This window comes from Lagenorhynchus albirostris, chromosome 19, assembly GCF_949774975.1.
Source record: "Lagenorhynchus albirostris chromosome 19, mLagAlb1.1, whole genome shotgun sequence".
Classification (NCBI taxonomy): Eukaryota; Metazoa; Chordata; class Mammalia; order Artiodactyla; family Delphinidae; genus Lagenorhynchus; species Lagenorhynchus albirostris.
Window position 1 is genome coordinate 7,212,490 of NC_083113.1, and position 17,905 is coordinate 7,230,394.

Below are 17,905 nucleotides of genomic sequence, written 5' to 3' on the forward strand. Positions count from 1 at the left end.
TTCCCCACCGTGGCTATCCCCATAGACCCAAGATCTCTCCATGCGGTGGGGAAAAGGAACCCTGCAGATCCAGACTTCACGCCATTGAGCCGCGTGATGCAGCAGAAGAGCGTCTCTTCTTAGGAAATCCACACAGCTCTGCTGTTCACTCTCTCAGTGGGCTGGCTGGGTCACGTGCCCACCTCTGAACCAGTCACAGTGGGAAGCGGGCTATGCCGAGTGGCTTAAGCCAATCGTGCCACCTCTGCAAATGGGTCAGTTGCAAATCTACCAGAGAGAAAAGGGAGGGCAGAAGTGACGCTGGGGAGGCACCACCCATGACCACAACTCTGCTCTCCACTCACCCATATCCTTAATGACATTGACACCTGCAGGCGGAGGCTTTGGAAAAAGGCGTTTATTGGTGTGGTGGTCTCAACACTCCCCATGACTTGGAACACACGGCCCCCAGGGCCCCCCGCCCCCCCTCCCTTGCACCCCTCCCCCTGCCCGCCCTGTCCCCCGGACCCTGGGAATGGAAGACAATGTGGGATGGGGTCCACGCCCCCGTCTGAGGTACAGTCACTGCCCCTTGCCCCTCTGCCCCCGCTCTGCCCTCTCTCCCCGTCCCAAGCTCTGGGTGGTGTAGTTCAGGGTGGGTGTTTATAGAGGGTCTCCCGGGAGTTGGAGCTGGTGACTTGGCATCTTGGTCTGGGCTCAGGGTGTCTGATGCCCCTCTCTCCCCCACCTTGTGTGGTGTGGTGTGCCAGGGCTGGGTGTTCCTACAATCAGAGCCCCTTCCTGATAACAGTTGCCCATCCTGGGGGGAACTACAGCTGGTCACCAGCTACAGGACAGCTGGAGCCGGGGGGCTATTGCTGGTCACAGTCGCTGGTGTGTGTGTGTGTGTGTGTGAGGGTGGTCAGGTCAGCCTTTAGGAGGTTCAGCCGGTGGAGAGGCCAGGGAGTGGTAGCCCAGCAAGCCCACACCTGTGGGCCACTGCAGCTGGTCGGCGCTGCAGGTGGTCGAGGGGAGTGGGGGCAGGGTAGGGCAAAGCACTGAGACACACAGGTGACAACAGGCACCAGCCTGACATTTGGATGGAAGCACCGATTGGCCCAGGAGGGGGCCAGAAAGTCCAGGGTGGGGAGGGACAGGAAAAGTGGGAAGGTCTCAGGCCGCTGAGCCAGTGATGGGGCCTCCGGCTCCAGGCAGCCAGCCGGCTGACAGCAGGGAGGCCCAGAGCCAAGATGGAGATCGTGCACCTGCTCACAGAGGCTGAGTGACAGCTTGGCAGGCAAGCGTGATGGCCCTGCCTACTCCCAACCTGCCCAGGAGACAGCCTATCAACAGGGTGGGGAGCGGGTGGTGTGAATGCATATATTGGGAAAGCAGGGAGCCTGGAAAACCTCTCCTCACAGTTTCCGGCACGAAGCCCCCATACCTACCTCTAGCCAGAGGTGAGAGACAGCAAGGTTGGGGGCAGTGGATGTGCGGCGTGTCGAGGAGGGAAGAGTGCTGAGCTCCCTTTCCCACCCATTCATACACACACACACACGCACACACGCGCGTGCAGGCTCACGCTCACACCCACTACACACACGCGATCCAGTTGACAGCCTGAGCTAAGAGACGGGTGTGGGGTGGCCGGGGATGGGTCACAATCGGAAAGGTGAACAGTGGCGAGAATGGCTGTAGAAAGATGCATAATTTTGCGTTATCCCTCACAGTGATGGGTTCTGTAAAGATCTTTCCTCCTTCTCTTCCTTTTCCTCTTAGAGCTCCTCTGCCCCCTCGAGACCCGCGGCGCTTGTTCCCCCTTCTCCTCTTGCTCTCGGCCTCAGACCGCCCGCGGGGGGACTCCAGGGCACTGGGTTCTTCCTACATCCTCCACCACAGCCAGCCCAGGGCGGAGAGGAGGGTCAGAGGCCCTGGGGGCCTTGGGGCCGAGTTCTCCAGGGATCCTGGGCCTGGGGAAAGAGAGGGGGTCAGGGGAGGAGGCCCAGAGTGGGGAGACCCCATGTGTGTCTCTCCCGAGCGTCTTGTCTCTGCTCTGAGGGTGTGGTCTGAGGATGCCTCCTGGGGACCTTTCTGGGCTTTCACTCCGTGTGCCTGTCCTCTGACTGTTTTAGTCTAAGCATCTGGCTGATGACTGTCTTCTCCATCTGCAAAGCTCTCCCCACAGATCTTGGCCGGGCTGGCTTCTCCCGACCACTCAGGTCTCAGTTCACCTGTTACCCCCTCCAGGAAGCTTTCTCTGATGAGCTTATCCAATACTACCATCCCCAATTCTATTATTTATTTTCTTCGTAGCCCTTATTGATATGCAAATATTTTTTTTGCTTATTTATGTATGTATTCGTTGGCTTTTCATTTTACTTATGTGTCTACTTGTTTATTGCGTTTCTACTACTGCTAGACTGTAAGCTGTGCAAGTCCCTAGACCTTGGCTCTTTTGTGCATTGCTGTGTCCCGAGCACCCAATGCCTGGCCCTTAGTGGGCGCCCAATGAATGTGTCTGTAGGAGGGATCGGTTTCTTGCTCAGTCGAGGGTGCCTCTCTTTCCTAAGTTCGGGGACAGTCTGGGGTCGGCCCGGCATCGCCACCTCTCTGGCCCCGCCCACTCAGCCCCGGCCCCACCCACGCCGCTCCGGCCCCGCCCCTCCTGCCGCTCAGGGACGCACGCAGGAGCCGCATGGAGGCGCTGGACATTCCCAGCCGGTTGGCTGCGCGACACGTGTAGTTGCCGTAATGCCGGGCGCTCACGTTGGCGAAGAGAAGCATCGAGCGGGTGCGCTCCGTCTGCACCTTCAGGCCCTCGGCCGTGCCACTGCTCAGCCTGCCGGGGATCCGGGTGAGGGACCAGGCCGCAGGACCCCGGCCCGGGGCCCTCTCCAGGCGGAAAGCCCGACCCCCTGACTGTCAGGCTCCCCGACTCCCTGGAGACCCTACATTCTGATCCCTACCCCAGCGACCCCTAGCCTCGGGTTCTAGCGCCACTACCTCGGGCCACTCCCGCCGACGCCCCTCTCCAGAAAGCCTAGCCCCTCAGGGACACTGGACTCTCTCAGTGTGTACCTCCGACCACTAGGGGCACCCAGGCCCCGCTAGACCCCAGATGTAATGGTCCCCTAACCCTAAAACTTCTCTGCCGGATCCTCAGTATCGACCCCCACCCCAGACCACCTTCCTGAAGAGCTGGAGGAGACCAGGCTCCAGCATTCATCATCCTGGGACCCAAGTTTCCAGTAAGCCACCACAGTTTCCCTGGGGCTCAGAGGACCCCAACACCTAGAAGCCGGACCCTCAAGTTCTCAGGAGCCAGTACTCTGCTCCCTCTGCCCCCCTCCCCGCGGTCCAAAGGACCAAGGACCCCACCACCACCACCATCACCACCACGGCCGGCCCCGGTGCCGTCCTCACAGTCTGTCATCCTTGTACCACTGGAAATCCGCAGGGGGCACGGCCATAGCTTCGCAGCGCAGGAGGGCGGCCCGGCCCACGGCTGTGCGGGCGCTGGTCACGTCCGTGATGGTCGGAGGATCTGGTGAGGGACCAGGGTCAGCGAATTCTCCTAGCCGGGTGGGGACGAAGGGGTCCCACCCCCAGCCCGCTCCTCTCTCCTTACCAGGAGTCCAGGTCTCCAGCATCCCCCCCCCCGCGACAAAGACTCCTTCCTCGCGCAGACTCACCCCCTTTCCTCCTCCCTCACACCCTTCATCCCCAGGGACCCAGGACCCGCCCCGCTTTCGTGCCCAGTGCCAGGGGGGCTCACAGTTGACTGTGACCAGCACGCGGCGGCTGTCAGGTGCAGAGTTAACCCCGTTGTGAGTCACGCACTCGTATTCCCCGGCCTGGCCCCGCTGGATGTCGTAAATCTCAAGGATCTCACCTTCCGAGGTGAAGCCATCTGTGGTGGGAGGGGAGGGGAGGGGGCGGGGCCAGACACAAACACTTAACACGGGACAACACGGGCACAACACGGACACACATCAGCGGGGCGGACAGCGCAGGGCCTGGAGTGCCCGGGTCAGTGGGAATGGGGAGGGGCTTGCCGGGCCCGGGATCTCCTGCTAGGGGTGGGGCACAGAATGAGAATCTGGGGCTTAGTAACTAGAACCCAGTGGGGAGGGTCCTAGAATTGGGGGCGTTCCGGGGATACAGTGATCTGGGAGTCCATAACTCAGATTGTGTGGCTCACAGGACCCAGTGGGGAGGATCCAGAGTGCTGGGATCTAGCCCTCGGGGCCCAAGGAGTCAGGATCTGGTGACTGGGATCAGCAATCCAGATATCTGGGGTCTCATGACAGAGCACTGGCTCAGAAGACCCCTTGGGACTCAGAGCATCCAGGGATCCAGAGACTCGAGACCCGGATGTGGGGCTCAGGTGAACCACTAGGGGAGGATCCAAGGACCTGAGACCTAGTTACTGGGTTCTGGGGTCCCAAGGGATCTACTGATCGGCACAATCGGTCTCCAAAGACCCCGTGAGTAAGGATCTAGGGATCTGGGAAATGGTAGTAGAGATCTAGGTAGAAGGGGAGTGGGTGATGTCTGGGACCTGGAATGTCCCTTTCAGGCCCCTTGGCACTCTGTTTGGGGGCAGCCATGGTTCTTAGCCCTAGCACTGGAATCACCTGAAGGGCTTGTTCAGACAGATTGTGGTGGTGATGTGGGGAGGGGTGGTTCTGACCATTAACTCTGGGGTGGGCCAAAGAATGTGCATTTCTCTCGAGTTTCCAGGTGACGCCAATGCTGCCAGTCTGGGGACCACACTCTGAGAACCACAGGCCTAAGGCAACTGGCAGAGATGTAGTGATGTGAGCGGGAGACGGGAACGTGGGCCAGGGCCGTGGCTGGAACCTGGCTCTGGCCATCTAGTGGTAGGGGTCTGAATCCAGGAGAATCCTGTGAGCTGGGGGGAAAGAGACTGAGGCTGCTGGGGTCGGGGATGTGGGGCAAGCTGGGATCTAGAGGTGATTTGGAGGAAACGCCCAGGCCTGGGATGGCAAGTGGGGAAGGCTCTAAGGCTCTGGGGCCTTCCAGTGAAATAGCAGGACCAGGGCAGGAGGGGGAAATCGTCATCACAAGGGTTCCAGGGGAATCAAGGGAGGGGGGTCATGGGAGATCCTGGGTATCTAGCTAGGGATATGGGGAATTGAGGGGCCCAGACTGCGGAGTGGGGGAAGGGGCTTTCGGCCAGGGGTGGGGTCCTCACCTCGGAGCTGCCTCCAGGTGACCGTGGGCTCCGGCCGCCCCACGGCCAGGCAGAGCAGGTTCACGTTGCTCCCCTCGTTCACGGTCACAGGCGAAGAGATATTCACGATACGGGCGGGGACTGCAGGCCGGAGGAGAGGTCAGTGAGAGGCCAGATGTGGGCTCCCAAGACCCAGGATCCAGGCCTGGCCCCTCCTCCTGCAGACCAGGATCCAGGCCCCCAACTCCTCCTCCCTCAGACCCAGGATCCAGGCCCCCAACCCCTCCCCACTCAGACCCAGGATCCAGACCCCCAGCCCCTCCCCCCTCAGACCCAGGGGTCTGGGCCCCCAGCCCCTCCTCCCTCAGACCCAGGGGTCTGGGCCCCCAGCCCTTCCTCCCTCAGACCCAGGATCCAGACCCCCAGCCCCTCCTCCCTCAGACCCAGGATCCAGGCCCCCAACTCCTCCTCCCTCAGACCCAGGATCCAGGCCCCCAGCCCCTCCTCCCTCAGACCCAGGATCCAGGCCCCCAGCCCCTCCCCCCTCAGACCCAGGGGTCTGGGCCCCCGGCCCCTCCTCCCTCAGACCCAGGAGTCCAGACCCCTGGCCCCTCCTCCCTCAGACCCAGGATCCAGACCCCCAGCCCCTCTTCCCTCAGACCCAGAGTCCAGACCCCCAGCCCCTCCCCCCTCAGACCCAGGATCCAGACCCCCAGCCCCTCCCCCCTTAGACCCAGGGGTCCAGGCCCCCGGCCCCTCCCCCCTCAGACCCAGGATCCAGGCCCCCGGCCCCTCCTCCCTCAGACCCAGGATCCAGGCCCCCGGCCCCTCCTCCCTCAGACCCAGGGGTCCAGGCCCCCAGCCCCTCCCCACTCAGACCCAGGCTCCAGGCCCCCGGCCCCTCCCCCCTCAGACCCAGGATCCAGGCCCCCGGCCCCGCCCCACTCAGACCCAGGGGTCCAGCTGACACTCCTCTTTCTGGAAGCAATCCTGTGTGTTCCATTCCCTCTGGGTCTGGCTGCTTCCCCAGCTGCTGGTCTTGACTTCCTCACTCCTTCTCAGTCTCTCTCCACCTTCCTCCTAACTTGGTTTCTATTTTCTATCTTCTGGCCTGAATTCCTCCTTCCCCATCTCTGTTTTTATTGATTAGTATTACTATTAAACAAATTATTTAACGAATGCTCGTACGGTGCTTCCTGTGTTTAAGTTTACAGTGTTCTAAGTGTTTGGCAAAAATTAACCCATTAAACCCTCACTACTCCCTTCTGGGTTAGATGTTGCTCTACTCATCAATTCTAACACCCAGGGGCGTTTCCCACCTCCACCCCACCCGTTTGCACATTTCTCCAATCAGGATGGCTTTATGATGTAGGACGCCAGTGTTTCACTGGGAGGGGTTTTCTGTTTTGTTTTTTTTTCCATTTCTAGCCAGGCATAAAATAAAGGTGCCCCTTCCAGCTGACGATGTTTTGGACTCGATACATGACAGCGTCATCCCTGTTTTGCAGATGCGGAGTCTGAGACCGCCCGGCTCGCTCTGGGTCCCTCAGCCCCTGGGTGGTGGCGGTGAGCTTGGAACCTGGAGGAATCTGGCTTCAAGTCGGGGCTTGTCAACAGCCCCGCTGGGCTGTCCCTGTGGTCCTGTCTCTCCAAGTGCTCCCTGCACTCCAGACCACCTCTGATGCCATGTGAGGCAGCCTCCTGCCCTCTCCGTGGATTTCTCCAGCCCCACCTCTCCCACTCTGCGCATCCAGCCCCCGCACGTGCTGTTCTTTTTCCGGGACCAGCCCTGCACCCACCTGAAGGTCTCAGCTCAGACGTTATGTCTGGGAAGCTGCCTCTCCTTGGAAAGTCACCTGCAAAGGGGCAGGGACAGCCTGCCTGGCTCCTTCTCTGTCCCCAGCCCGCGGAGCAATGCTTGCAGGTAGCAGGTGCTCCGTAAACAGGGCTGAGTGAATGAATGCGGTCTTCCTCCGAGTCCACGCTCGGCCCTGTAGCTCTCCTGCCCTAGAAGTTGCCTGTGACTTTCCCTCCCTGTGCTTGGCTGGAATTCGTGAGGGCAGGGTGTGTGTCTGCCTTCCCATGGCGGTGTCCCAGGGATCGGCGAGGACATGAGGGTCCCCTGTCCCCTGCGCCCGCCCACCCCCACCAGGGCCTCAGCTGAGGGCTCACCGTGGACGATGAGGTAGACCTGAGTGGTGTACGGCTGGCGGCGCGTCTGGAAGGAGCAGGTGTAGAGGCCCTCGTCGCCCAGCCCCACCTGGGTGATGAGGATGGAGAACTCCTCGGGCGTGTTGGTGAGCAGCCGCACTCTCGGGTCACTGGTCCAGCGGTCGTTGCCCGCGTACAGGATGTTGGAGCGGTTCAGCCAGGCCACTCGGGTCACGTGCTCGTCGATGAAGCAGCTGGTGGGGAGGACGAGGGCAGGGTGGTTTTCTTCTCTCTCACACCCCACCCCCGGCCCTCCAGGGTCCCCAGTCACGGGCGCTTGGTGGTGGGGGGAGGAAGGCCCACCGCATCTCCAGTTCCCACTGCAGTCCTTGGAGGCAGGTGTGACTGCACCCACTTCACAGGTGGGCAAACTGAGCCTCAGAGAGGGAGAGCTGTGAGCCCAAGTGCGCAACAGAATGACAGCTGATGCTTATTGAGTGATCGTTGTGTGTCAGAGACCCAAAAGGAGGGGGGAAAGACACACTGGGGGAGAGGGACAAAGGTGCAGAATGATGAGGGACCCAGAGATAGAAGGACAGAGACCCAGAGAGAGGGGGTCAGAGACTCAGAGAGAGGGGGACAGACCCAGACTGGGGAGGCAGAGAGCTGGGGTGTGTAACCCTGGCTCTCACCGAGCAGGCAGAGTGTGCCAGGCTCTCTAAGCTCAGGGCGTGTGTACAGACTCTTGAATCCTCACAGCAACCCAGGTGGTGGTCACCATTCCTCCACCCATTTGACAGATGGGGACACTGAGGCCCAGGGGTGGGCCTGGGCCCAGAGGCTGGGCCCCAATGACCTCTCTCTTGATGGGGAGGTGTGGGCTATGCCTGGAGATCAGGACCATTTCCCCCCAAGGAAGGTGAAGGGGCAGCACCCTCCGGGTCTCCCTACCTTAGCGTGGCGTTGTCACCTTCGCACACTGTGTAGTTGTCCGCAGGGGAGCTGAACTCCAGGCTCTGGGACAGCAGCCCTGTGGAAGGGAGGGCAGCTCAGCTCGGCGGGACTGTACACATCTGTATACACACACACACACACACACACACACACACACACACACACACCCCTGCAGATACAGACACTTCCCACACCCCCCGGCATACACGTTCACTGTTGTTTTCAGAGACACACATGGCAGACACACTCAGAGCAGACACACGCAACACCTTCCCACAAGCCCACACTGACCCAGACAGACTGGGACACACAAACCTATGCACCTCCAGAGACAGCACACAATCACAGCACACAAACACACATGTATGTGCACACAGACACACAGACACCAATACATAGACACACTCAGACATGCTGTGTACAGACGTGCACACACACAGACATATGCACAGATTCACAATTACAGAACTGCATATGTGCAGATACAAAGAGATACGCACAGATGTGCACACAGGTACGTATACAAGCACAGACACACATGTACACAGACACACATGCAGACATGGCACAAGGCACACACACACACATGTTCACAGTGTACGACACACATACACACAGATTCAAGAACACACACATACATACACAGATATCCGCGTACACAGGCACACATGCACATATTCACAGACTCACGGGTACATAGATACACATATACACAGATACATATACAGATGTAACAGACACGTGCACACCGATACACACAGTTACACACATTAATTCAGAAACACGTGGAAAGACACGCTTCAGGGAGACCCTCGACACCCACATAAGTGCACAGACATCCAGACATGCAAACGCAAACACGCACGCAAACGCGGATGGACACGAATATCCACGCGGACACACGTCTAGCACAGGTGCCCAGGACGCGCTGAGGCGTGCTACAGAGCGCCTCGCGTCTACAGACTCCCCCGTGTGCCCGTGCCCGGTGGGGCACGCTCTTGAGGGCGCATGCCCACGCCCGCCTGCGCGCTGCAGCGCTCCCCCCACCCCCGCCATTCATCTCTCTGTGGACCGTGGCCAGCGGCTGGACCGGGGCCAGGGAGTGGGAGCTGGGCACGCGGAGGCGGCGGATGGAGACAGCACCAGGAGGGGAAAGGAGGCGGCCGGATGACCTCGGACGCCAGGGCGCACGGGTCTACACAGGGCTGCCCTGGCCCCCACCCCAGGATGAGGACCTAATTAATCTAATGAGTTAATTGCCCGTGCCCCGCCAACGACTCCCAGAGGCCCTCGGGGCTGGGCCAGAGCCAGTGCAGTGGGCTCGCCAGGCCCTGGGGGTTTGCAGCCCCTCACCCTGGGCTCGCCTGGGCCAGAGTCGCTCCTGTAATCTGAAGGGCCCTGGAGGGAGGGAAGGGACTTGCCCGTCCTGAGCTGTGCAGAAAGGATGCTGCCACGTAGAACCCTAGGAAGGAGGGGGCGGCCAGGGGACAGACACACACACACAGTCACCGGGGTCCAGGAAAGGTGCGCAGAGCCAGCCCCGGGGCCAGGAGACAGTCCCACGCATGGCAATGGGTCCTGCTCAGCGGGACAGAGACCTAAATACTCACGCTGACGCACGCAGCCCGGGACACACACCCAGCAGAAGGTCAGTTAGAAAAGACAGCTCTCTCCCAGAAGCACGCCTCTCTGCCACCGGAGGGACGTGGTACCCTGACCCGCCCCACCATACACAACCGGCCCCACACGGGTACACTGACACCAGCGGGCCCTCACACGCAGGTGCAAAGTCTGCACACGGTTACAGCCCTACCTGGAGGGCTGTCTCTCTCTCTCTCACACACACACACACACACACACACACACACATACACACACACACACAGGCTGAATCGGTCACAGTGACACTACCAGCCGGAGGGCTGTGCTCATGCCCACGCCCTACCCTGGAAAGTCGTGCATGAAGATACGGCCTGTGCAGTGAAACAGCCACACAGTTGTAGCCTCTCAAATACAAAGGGGCTGCCCTGGGCCAAGAATCGGGCGCGTGCACTCACGCTGTCACCTCTGATCAGATCCCACACGGCCCTATCCGCACACCCGCCACCCCCTGGTCACACACATCCTAGACCAAGCTTTCTCCATCTCGGCACCGTTGACATTGGGGGCTGGGTGATCCTTCATTGTGGGGCCGTCCCGTGCAGTGTAGGATGTTCCGCAGCTCCCCTGGCCTCGACCCCCTAGATGCCAGTAGCTGCCCTGCCCCAACCAAAATTACATGGCCAGATACCTCCCAGGGGGCGAAATCACCCCACCTGCCCCCCTCCCCCCAGCCCTGTGACAGCCACTGTCCAGGGTTCAAGGAGGACAACCCCAGTCTGGGGGTTGCAGAGGAAGCTGTCTCAGGTGCCCCACTTCAGGGAAGAACCCGGGGCTCCTGAGCTCAGGCTAGGGCCCTGGGGTGGGGAGTGGACCTCACAGAGGTGGGCAGGATCTTGATCATAGGTACAGCAGACAGAAAGACAGACAGACGCACACTCCTTGCCAGAGGGATCTTTCCAGCACTCGGCATGGCCCCCTGGAGTCCGGGGCCCCGGCGTCACGCTCCTGCTTCCTCTCCCCTAGCGCAGCCCAGCTCTGCATTTCCCACTTTTTCTCCCCTCTCCCTCCTTCCCACTGTTTCCCATCAAAACGCTTCTCCTTCTCCAGGGACCTGGTACATGGGGGCCTCTCCTAGGAGAGATGGCCCATCCGAGCCCATGCGAGCTCCCGCTCTGCTCCCACGGCTCCGTGGATCCGAGGTCTCTGCCCCCCCCAGCTGCCTCTCCAGGGCAGGGCCTGGCTCAGACCATCTGTTTCCCCAGCATGCCCAGCTGGGCCCTGGCTGCGGGCAGTCCTGGGAGATGAGTGATGAAGTTACCTCTTCGATTCCTCGTCTGTGTGTCTATAACTTTGGATGTTGTGGGTCTGCATGTCTGTCTCATGCAGTTCCCAGACTCCAGGCTCAGGAGGACCCTCCATGCTGTGTGACCTTGGGTAAGTCCCTTCCCCTCTCTGGGCTTTGGTAAATGGGGGTGGGGGTCAGGTTAGCCATTCCATCACCCTGTCACTGGGCCCAGCCCCTCCCTCTGTCTCAGTCCCAGTCACCCTGCACTGTTTTCAGGTCTGCTTTCCTCACCAGACGGGAGCCTCTTAGGGCAGGGTCTGGGTCTCCCCACCTCCAGCATCACCCAGCTCAGGGCCTGGTCCACAGGAGGCCTCAAGAGATGTTTAATATAAAAATAAACAAGCTAGTGCACATGAGGTCCCCTCTGCAGGAATTCTGCTTGGGAAACTCTGACTCCCTACTCCCTCCAGCCCTAGTCTGTGTTCCCACAATGCCTGGACTACCTCCCTTACAGCTGTGGTGACTGTATCTGTCTCCCCCAGCAGACTATAAGTTTCTTTTTTTTTTTTTTTGAGCATACCACGCAGCATGTGGGATCTTTGTTCCCTGACCAGGGATTGAACACGTGCGCCCTGCAGTGGAAGTGCGGAGTCCTAACCCCTGGACCGCCAGGGAAGTCCCAGCTATAAGTTTCTTGAGGGCAGAGCCTGGGTCTGACTCAGGTCTGTATCCCCAACATCTTCCAGCACAGGGCCTGGCCTGGAAAGCCTTGGGAAATATTTGTTGAATGAGTGAATGTAAATGGATTCCTACAACATGCTTTGCCACCTCTTGGACTCTTACACATTCTTCAAAACCTCAACTCAAATGCCCCCTCCTCCAGAAGGACCTCCCTGACTGTTCAAGGCAGAGAGTCTCCACTGTCTCTACTGCGTACCCTCTGACTCAGCTGGGACAGTGTCCGGGGGTGTCTTCCCTACCTGGCCGGGAGTCCCCTGAGGGCCTGAATCTTGGTTGTGTCCCCCAGAGCTGGGCTTAGCTCCGAGCAGGGAACTGTTTGTAGAGGGGATGGATGGTCTCTAGAGACTCGCTAAGAAAGCCGTAAGGAGTCTGGGCTGATAGATCAAATGTCTGTCCCCCCGTTTCTTGGCTGGGTGACCCCCGGCCAGTCTGAGCCTCAGTTTCCCCAACTGTAGAAAGGAGAAAAACAGTAGTGCGTCCCTCGGAGGGTTTTTTGTCAGGGATTCCATGAGAACGTGCAAGCAAAATGTTTAGCTCAGCACTTAGCAAGCAAAAAGGGCCCAAGAAATGCTAGCTGTTCCTAACAGCACCTTCTTTTTAAAGAAACATCTATTGTTATCCCCCGGTTCGGTGTCGGTCCCCCGGGAGTGGAGGGAGGGGGGCAGAGCAGGTCTGGCCTGTAGGTTGCTCTATGCCCAGCACCCACCCCTGAGTCGGCGACGCATGTACAGACGCACTGTCAGCATCTGCTCTGCCACGACCATGCCAGCATGACCAGGCTGCTATAAGAACGGACCGGGGAGCCGGGCTGCCAGGGTTGAAATTCCAGCTGTGCCACTGGGTTGCACAAGTTACTTCCCCTCCCTGAGACTCAGTTTCCCCACCTGTAAGTGGGGACGATCGTCGTGCCTCCCTCATTGGGTTGTGGGGGAGAGGATGAAAGGAGGTCACCCAAGCAACGGGCTCAATACAGTGCCTGCTAGTTAAGTGCTTGCAAATAGCTCTATGCGTGTTGGCTGATGGGATGCTAACGGGGCAGGTGCCAGCCTGGCGGGAGATCCAGTGGTGATGGGACGGACCACACGGGTCTCTGCCAGTCCAGACCAGTGGCTCTCATACCCGTTTGATAAACCAAGGGATGAAGGTTGCAGTGGGTGAATTCCCTTCTCTTGAGAGAAGGGGATTTCTGGGACTTCCCTGGTGGCGCAGTGGTCAAGAATCCGCCTGTCAATGCAGGGGACACAGCTTCGAGCCCTGGTCCGGGAAGATCCCACGTGTCGCGGAGCAACAAAGCCCACGAGCCACAACTACTGAGCCCGCGGGCCGCAACTGCTGAAGCCTGTATGCCTAGAGCCCATGCTCCGCAACAAGAGAAGCTTGTTGAAGATCAGCCCCCGCTCGCCGCAACTAGAGAAAGCCTGCGTGCAGCAACAAAGACCCAACGCAGCCAAACAACAAAAAAAACAACAGAAAAAAAAAAAAAGAGAGAAGGGGATTTCTAACAAGCTGAGTGACCTTGAGTTGGAGATAAGAACCACCTGCCACCCCTCAAAGGAACTTAGGTGGAAATGGGACCCTCCAATGCAGGGGATGCTTAGATTCCAGCATCCCAGAACTCACAGATGGGGAACCCGAGGGCCAGGAGTGTGTGTGAACTTGTGGCGGGCGTCTGGGGAGCTGGTGGCAGAAGCCCGGCTGGAGGGAGGGGTGGGGGCCACGTGAGTGCGGGTCCGTGTGGCTTTGGCAGGGAAGAGCCGTGAGAAGGGGCTGGGCCTGGTCTAACGGCCACTGAGGAGCCCCCAGAGCCCTCTTCCTCTTTGCTGATCTCCCAAGTCCTTCTTATCACTGATGCCTGCAGTCTGGTTGCAGAGCCAAGAGCCCGGGAACCTTCCACATGCTGCCTGTTCCTTTCCGCTGGTTCTCACCACAGGGCCTTTGCCTCTGCCGTTCCCTCGGGATCTTTCCAAGGCTGGTTTCTCCCGTCCTTTCAGTCTGAACTCCCCTCAGCTGCTCAGACACCACCTGAGGTCACAAGGCCAACTTGTCTGCCGAGTCATTCTTTTTTTTTTTTTTTTCTCCGTACGCGGGCCTCTCACTGCTGTGGCCTCTCCCGTTGCGGAGCACAGGCTCCGGACGCGCAGGCTCAGCGGCCATGGCTCACGGGCCCAGCCGCTCCGCGGCATGTAGGATCTTCCTGCACCGGGGCACGAACCCGTGTCCCCTGCATCGGCAGGCGGACTCTCAACCACTGCGCCACCAGGGAAGCCCTGCCGAGTCATTCTTATTTTCTCTACGTGAATCGTCACATTCTGAAATTAGCTGTTTACTTCTGAGGTTTTTTTTTAGTTTGTGGAGCTCTCCCCATCCCACTAGGATGTAAGCTCTGCGAGGGCAGGGACTTCACTGCTGTGTTTATAGATTCCCAGTGCTTAGAACAGCGACTGTGTGCTCAGGAAATACCTGTTAAATGAGCCGATGAGGCGGCGCCCCCAGTCCAGACAAACCGGGGGGGCCTGGGGGGTCCCCCATGCCCAGGTTCACCCTGTCCCCACTCCGTGTAATATGGCAGAAGAATTGACCCCACATCTCCTGCAGCATCTGCTTTTGTAAGTGGATGTATGTGTGTGTGTCGGCATAAGAATTTAGGGGAAAAAAAAAAAAGGAACGATAGAATAACATCTACAGATGTTGGGGAGGCAGAGTTAAGTGGGGAAAAAAAGCCAGTTTTGCAGAGAAATGGCTTTATTTTGTTTCTATCTGGGGAAAAACATCAACAAACTAACCAATCCCTTACGGATGCTGAACTGCGTGTCTGACGCTGTAGGTGGGAGAAGGCTGGGGACGCCGGCTCCCTCTCGAGAGTGGGTTTGGGGAGGGTAGGGGAGCGGGACACAGTGGGGTTTGCTCTTATGCAGATTTGTAGTGGATGCTTTCCTCCCGTAATCTGGAAACCGTCCAATGAATAAAAGAGAGGAGGAGATGCAGTCTGGTGTATCTTCCACGGGCTTTTGCTCAGCCCCAACGGTCAGAGGGTGGTGGGTGAGGGGGGCTCTCTCTCTGCCTCCCTAATCCCGTCTCAGCTCATCCCCCACCCCGCCCTGTCCCCCTTGCTCGCAGTTCTCTGATGGGGGACAAAAGGCTCAGAGATGGGACTGGACTTGACCTAGGTCACAGACCACCTCCTGGCTCCACTAAGATCCCAGCCCAGCACCTGTGAACAGCAGTGATTTCTAGGGTTCTGAAGAGTAGAAGTAGAAGGAAATGGGAAGTTACTTGAGAGTGAAGGAAGAGAGACAGAGAGAGAGCTAACGGGAGACAGCCAGAGACAGTGAAAGGACAGGGAGGAAAATGAGTGGGCGAGATGAGACGTGAGCTCCCAGAAGTGAATGGGGACCAAGGTACATCTCAGGGGCCAGAAAGAGGCACAGAGACACACGTGCTGTGACATGGAGACGCAGTTCCAGAGGCGGGGAGGGACACATGTGAAATTGTGCTGAGCCCAGCAGGGATGGAGAGAAGGGGACCCAGAGACAGAGACAAACGGAATGTCACCCAGAGCCAGGGAGCCTCCGGAAATGGCCGAGACGTGAGAGAGACCTAAAGAGACAAGTGACAGAGACAGAGACACAGACAGGCAGGGATGCAGACGGGTCAAGTGGGAGGGGCACTCAGACGGTCTGCACCAGGGAGGGAGTGACCCTCCGGCTCAGCATCCTGTGTCCTGTGTGTGCAGGGCCGGGTCTATGTGACCCTGGGTGTCTGCAGGTGCGGCTCCGGGTCAGACCAGGGGGATGGGTGTCTCTGTGGCTGTGCGAGCTCGGTGTGTGTGTGGGCGGGTGGCTGAGAGCCGCTGTCGCTGTCTCGCTGAGACTGTTGGGGGTTCTAGGGTGTTCCCGATTGTGTGTCCCTGACTCTGTGATCCTGGCTTGGGGCAGGGCCTGGGGGAATGCTCTGGAAGCACAGAATTAACCCTGTCCCCTGCCCCCTGCCTCCTTGCTCTCCCCTCCTCTCCTCAGGGGGCATCTCCTGGACCATCCCCAGGTTGCCAGCCCGCTGGGGAGACACGAGATCCAGCTACATGTCCTCTAAACAGAGACTGCCAAGTTCACTCCCCAGTACCCCCCTCCCCACTTTCCATTCTCCCCTTCCTGCTCTACGAAAGACCAGCCCCAGTCCCCCTCCCCCACTGGGAAGGCTGAGTTTAACCCTTTGACCCCGTGTTAACCCTTCCCTTCCCTCCCTCCTCAATCTGCCCGTCTCTTAGGCTCCGTCCTGCCCCGAACCCAAATATCCAGCCAGAGCTTTCCACATCTGAGTCCCCAGCCCAGCACCCCAACTTCTTGGATCTCCAGCTCCATTGCCCCCCACATAACGGCAACCGTCCAACTACTAATACTTTCTCCCAACCTAGACCACCCAGCTGGGGGATTTCAGCCGCTTCCCAGCTGGGAGACCAGACCCCACCCCCTTCTTTTCCCGGCCCTGGGACGGAGGTCTATAGACACCCCTGCCCCCTCCTCTTACTGACCCTGGGAAGACACCATCCCCCCAACCTTTCCCCAGAAACGCCTACCCCAGCCCTCAGGCAGGAACCCCCTGCGGGACCCTCTCCACGCAGAGATGAAGACCCCCGACGGGGCATCCCCCTTCCTACCCTCCTCCCACCCCCACCAACTCAGTTCAGACATTCTGCCCGGGGACCCTTACTTAGCTTCTGATCTCCCTCCCCGATCCCGAGCCGCAGACTCCCGCCCCCAGGCCGGGACCAGGTGTCCGAGACCCTCTCGCCGGCCCGGAGAAGCAGACCTCCGCCCCTAGGCCCAGGCTCGGGCCCCAGGACGCGGACCCCCGCCCCCGGGCATGGATCCAGACGTCCGAGGACCCCTTTCCCAGCCAGAGGATGCAGCCCCCGCCCCCGGGCCCAGACCTCCGCGTCCGGGGGCCTCCTCTTCCCTGCTCAGGGTTGCGCCCTCCCCCGCCCCCAATCCCCGCCCGGGACCCTGGAGTCCCGGCCGAGCCCCCCGCCCCCGGCGCTGCGGTACCTCGACTGATGACGGCCAGGCCGGCCAGGGCGGCGGCGGCGAGAAGCCGGAGCCGGGCCCCGGGCGCAGGGGGGGGCATCGCGGCAGCAGCGGCGCGAAGGGGGAGGGGAAAGGGGGGGCCGGTCCGGGGCGCGCGAGGCCTGGGGGGAGAGGGGGAGGGGGAGGGGGACCCCGCCTGCGGCTGCACCGGCCCGGGGGGCGGCGGGGGCGGGGGGAGGGGGCTGGGGGGGCGCGACGAGGCGGCCGGAGCTGCTGCAGACCCGGGGAGGGGGCGGTGCTGACGGGCAGGAAGGCCGACCAATCAGGGGAGGCGGGGGGCCAGGGAGGCGGGGCCGAGGAGGGTTGCTCTTTGGAGGGAGAGGCCTTTGTTACTGCGGCCCGGCCCCTACCCCCTCCCGCCCCCTCGATCCACAGGGCTTCCCACCTCGGATCCCTAGAACCCCGGGTCTGGGACACTTTTCCTGGAGCCCACCTCCCTCCTGCTTCAGGTCCCAATCTCATCCTCCCTCAGACCCAGAAATTCCGGCCCCCCAACCCCAGGAGTCCGGCCCCCAGCCCCCTCAGGCCCAGGAGTCTGCTCCCCAAGTCCCCACCTCCCCCAGACCCAGGAATCAGAACTCCCAGCCCCCTCTTCCTGTGGGACATAGTTCCTCTTCTCCATCTACTTTCATGAATAACACTGACTTTGGGGTGAAATTTCCTTCTTCCGTCCATCCCAACCCTCATCCCCAGGATAACAGGGGAACGGGGAGAGACGGGGGGGACCTGACCTTGGGAGATGGCAATCCAGGGTTCAGGTACGGAGAATCCCCACTGCTCGTTCTTTCAGTCACTTGGCTGCGGGCGAGACCTTGGACAAGTCACTTCTTTCCCCAGAATCTCAGTGTCTTCCCTGCAAGACGGAATCATCTCTATTTCTCAAGGTTATTGAGAAGAATAACGGAGATTCTGGGG

General features: G+C 59.9%; 1 protein-coding gene across 1 annotated transcript; it reads right to left on the reverse strand.

Moving 5' to 3' along the window:
• Nucleotides 1–698: 698 nt before the first annotated feature.
• IGLON5 (IgLON family member 5) lies at nucleotides 699–17,030 on the reverse strand. Its single transcript, XM_060132528.1, has 8 exons — nucleotides 16,952–17,030; nucleotides 8,279–8,357; nucleotides 7,349–7,581; nucleotides 5,198–5,317; nucleotides 3,755–3,889; nucleotides 3,403–3,523; nucleotides 2,664–2,818; nucleotides 699–1,949 (listed from the first exon to the last, which is right to left on the reverse strand). The coding sequence occupies exons 1-8, from the start codon at nucleotides 17,028–17,030 to the stop codon at nucleotides 1,861–1,863; spliced, it is 1,011 nt and encodes a 336-aa protein (XP_059988511.1). The 3' UTR covers nucleotides 699–1,860.
• Between the last annotated feature and the right edge of the window lie 875 nt (nucleotides 17,031–17,905).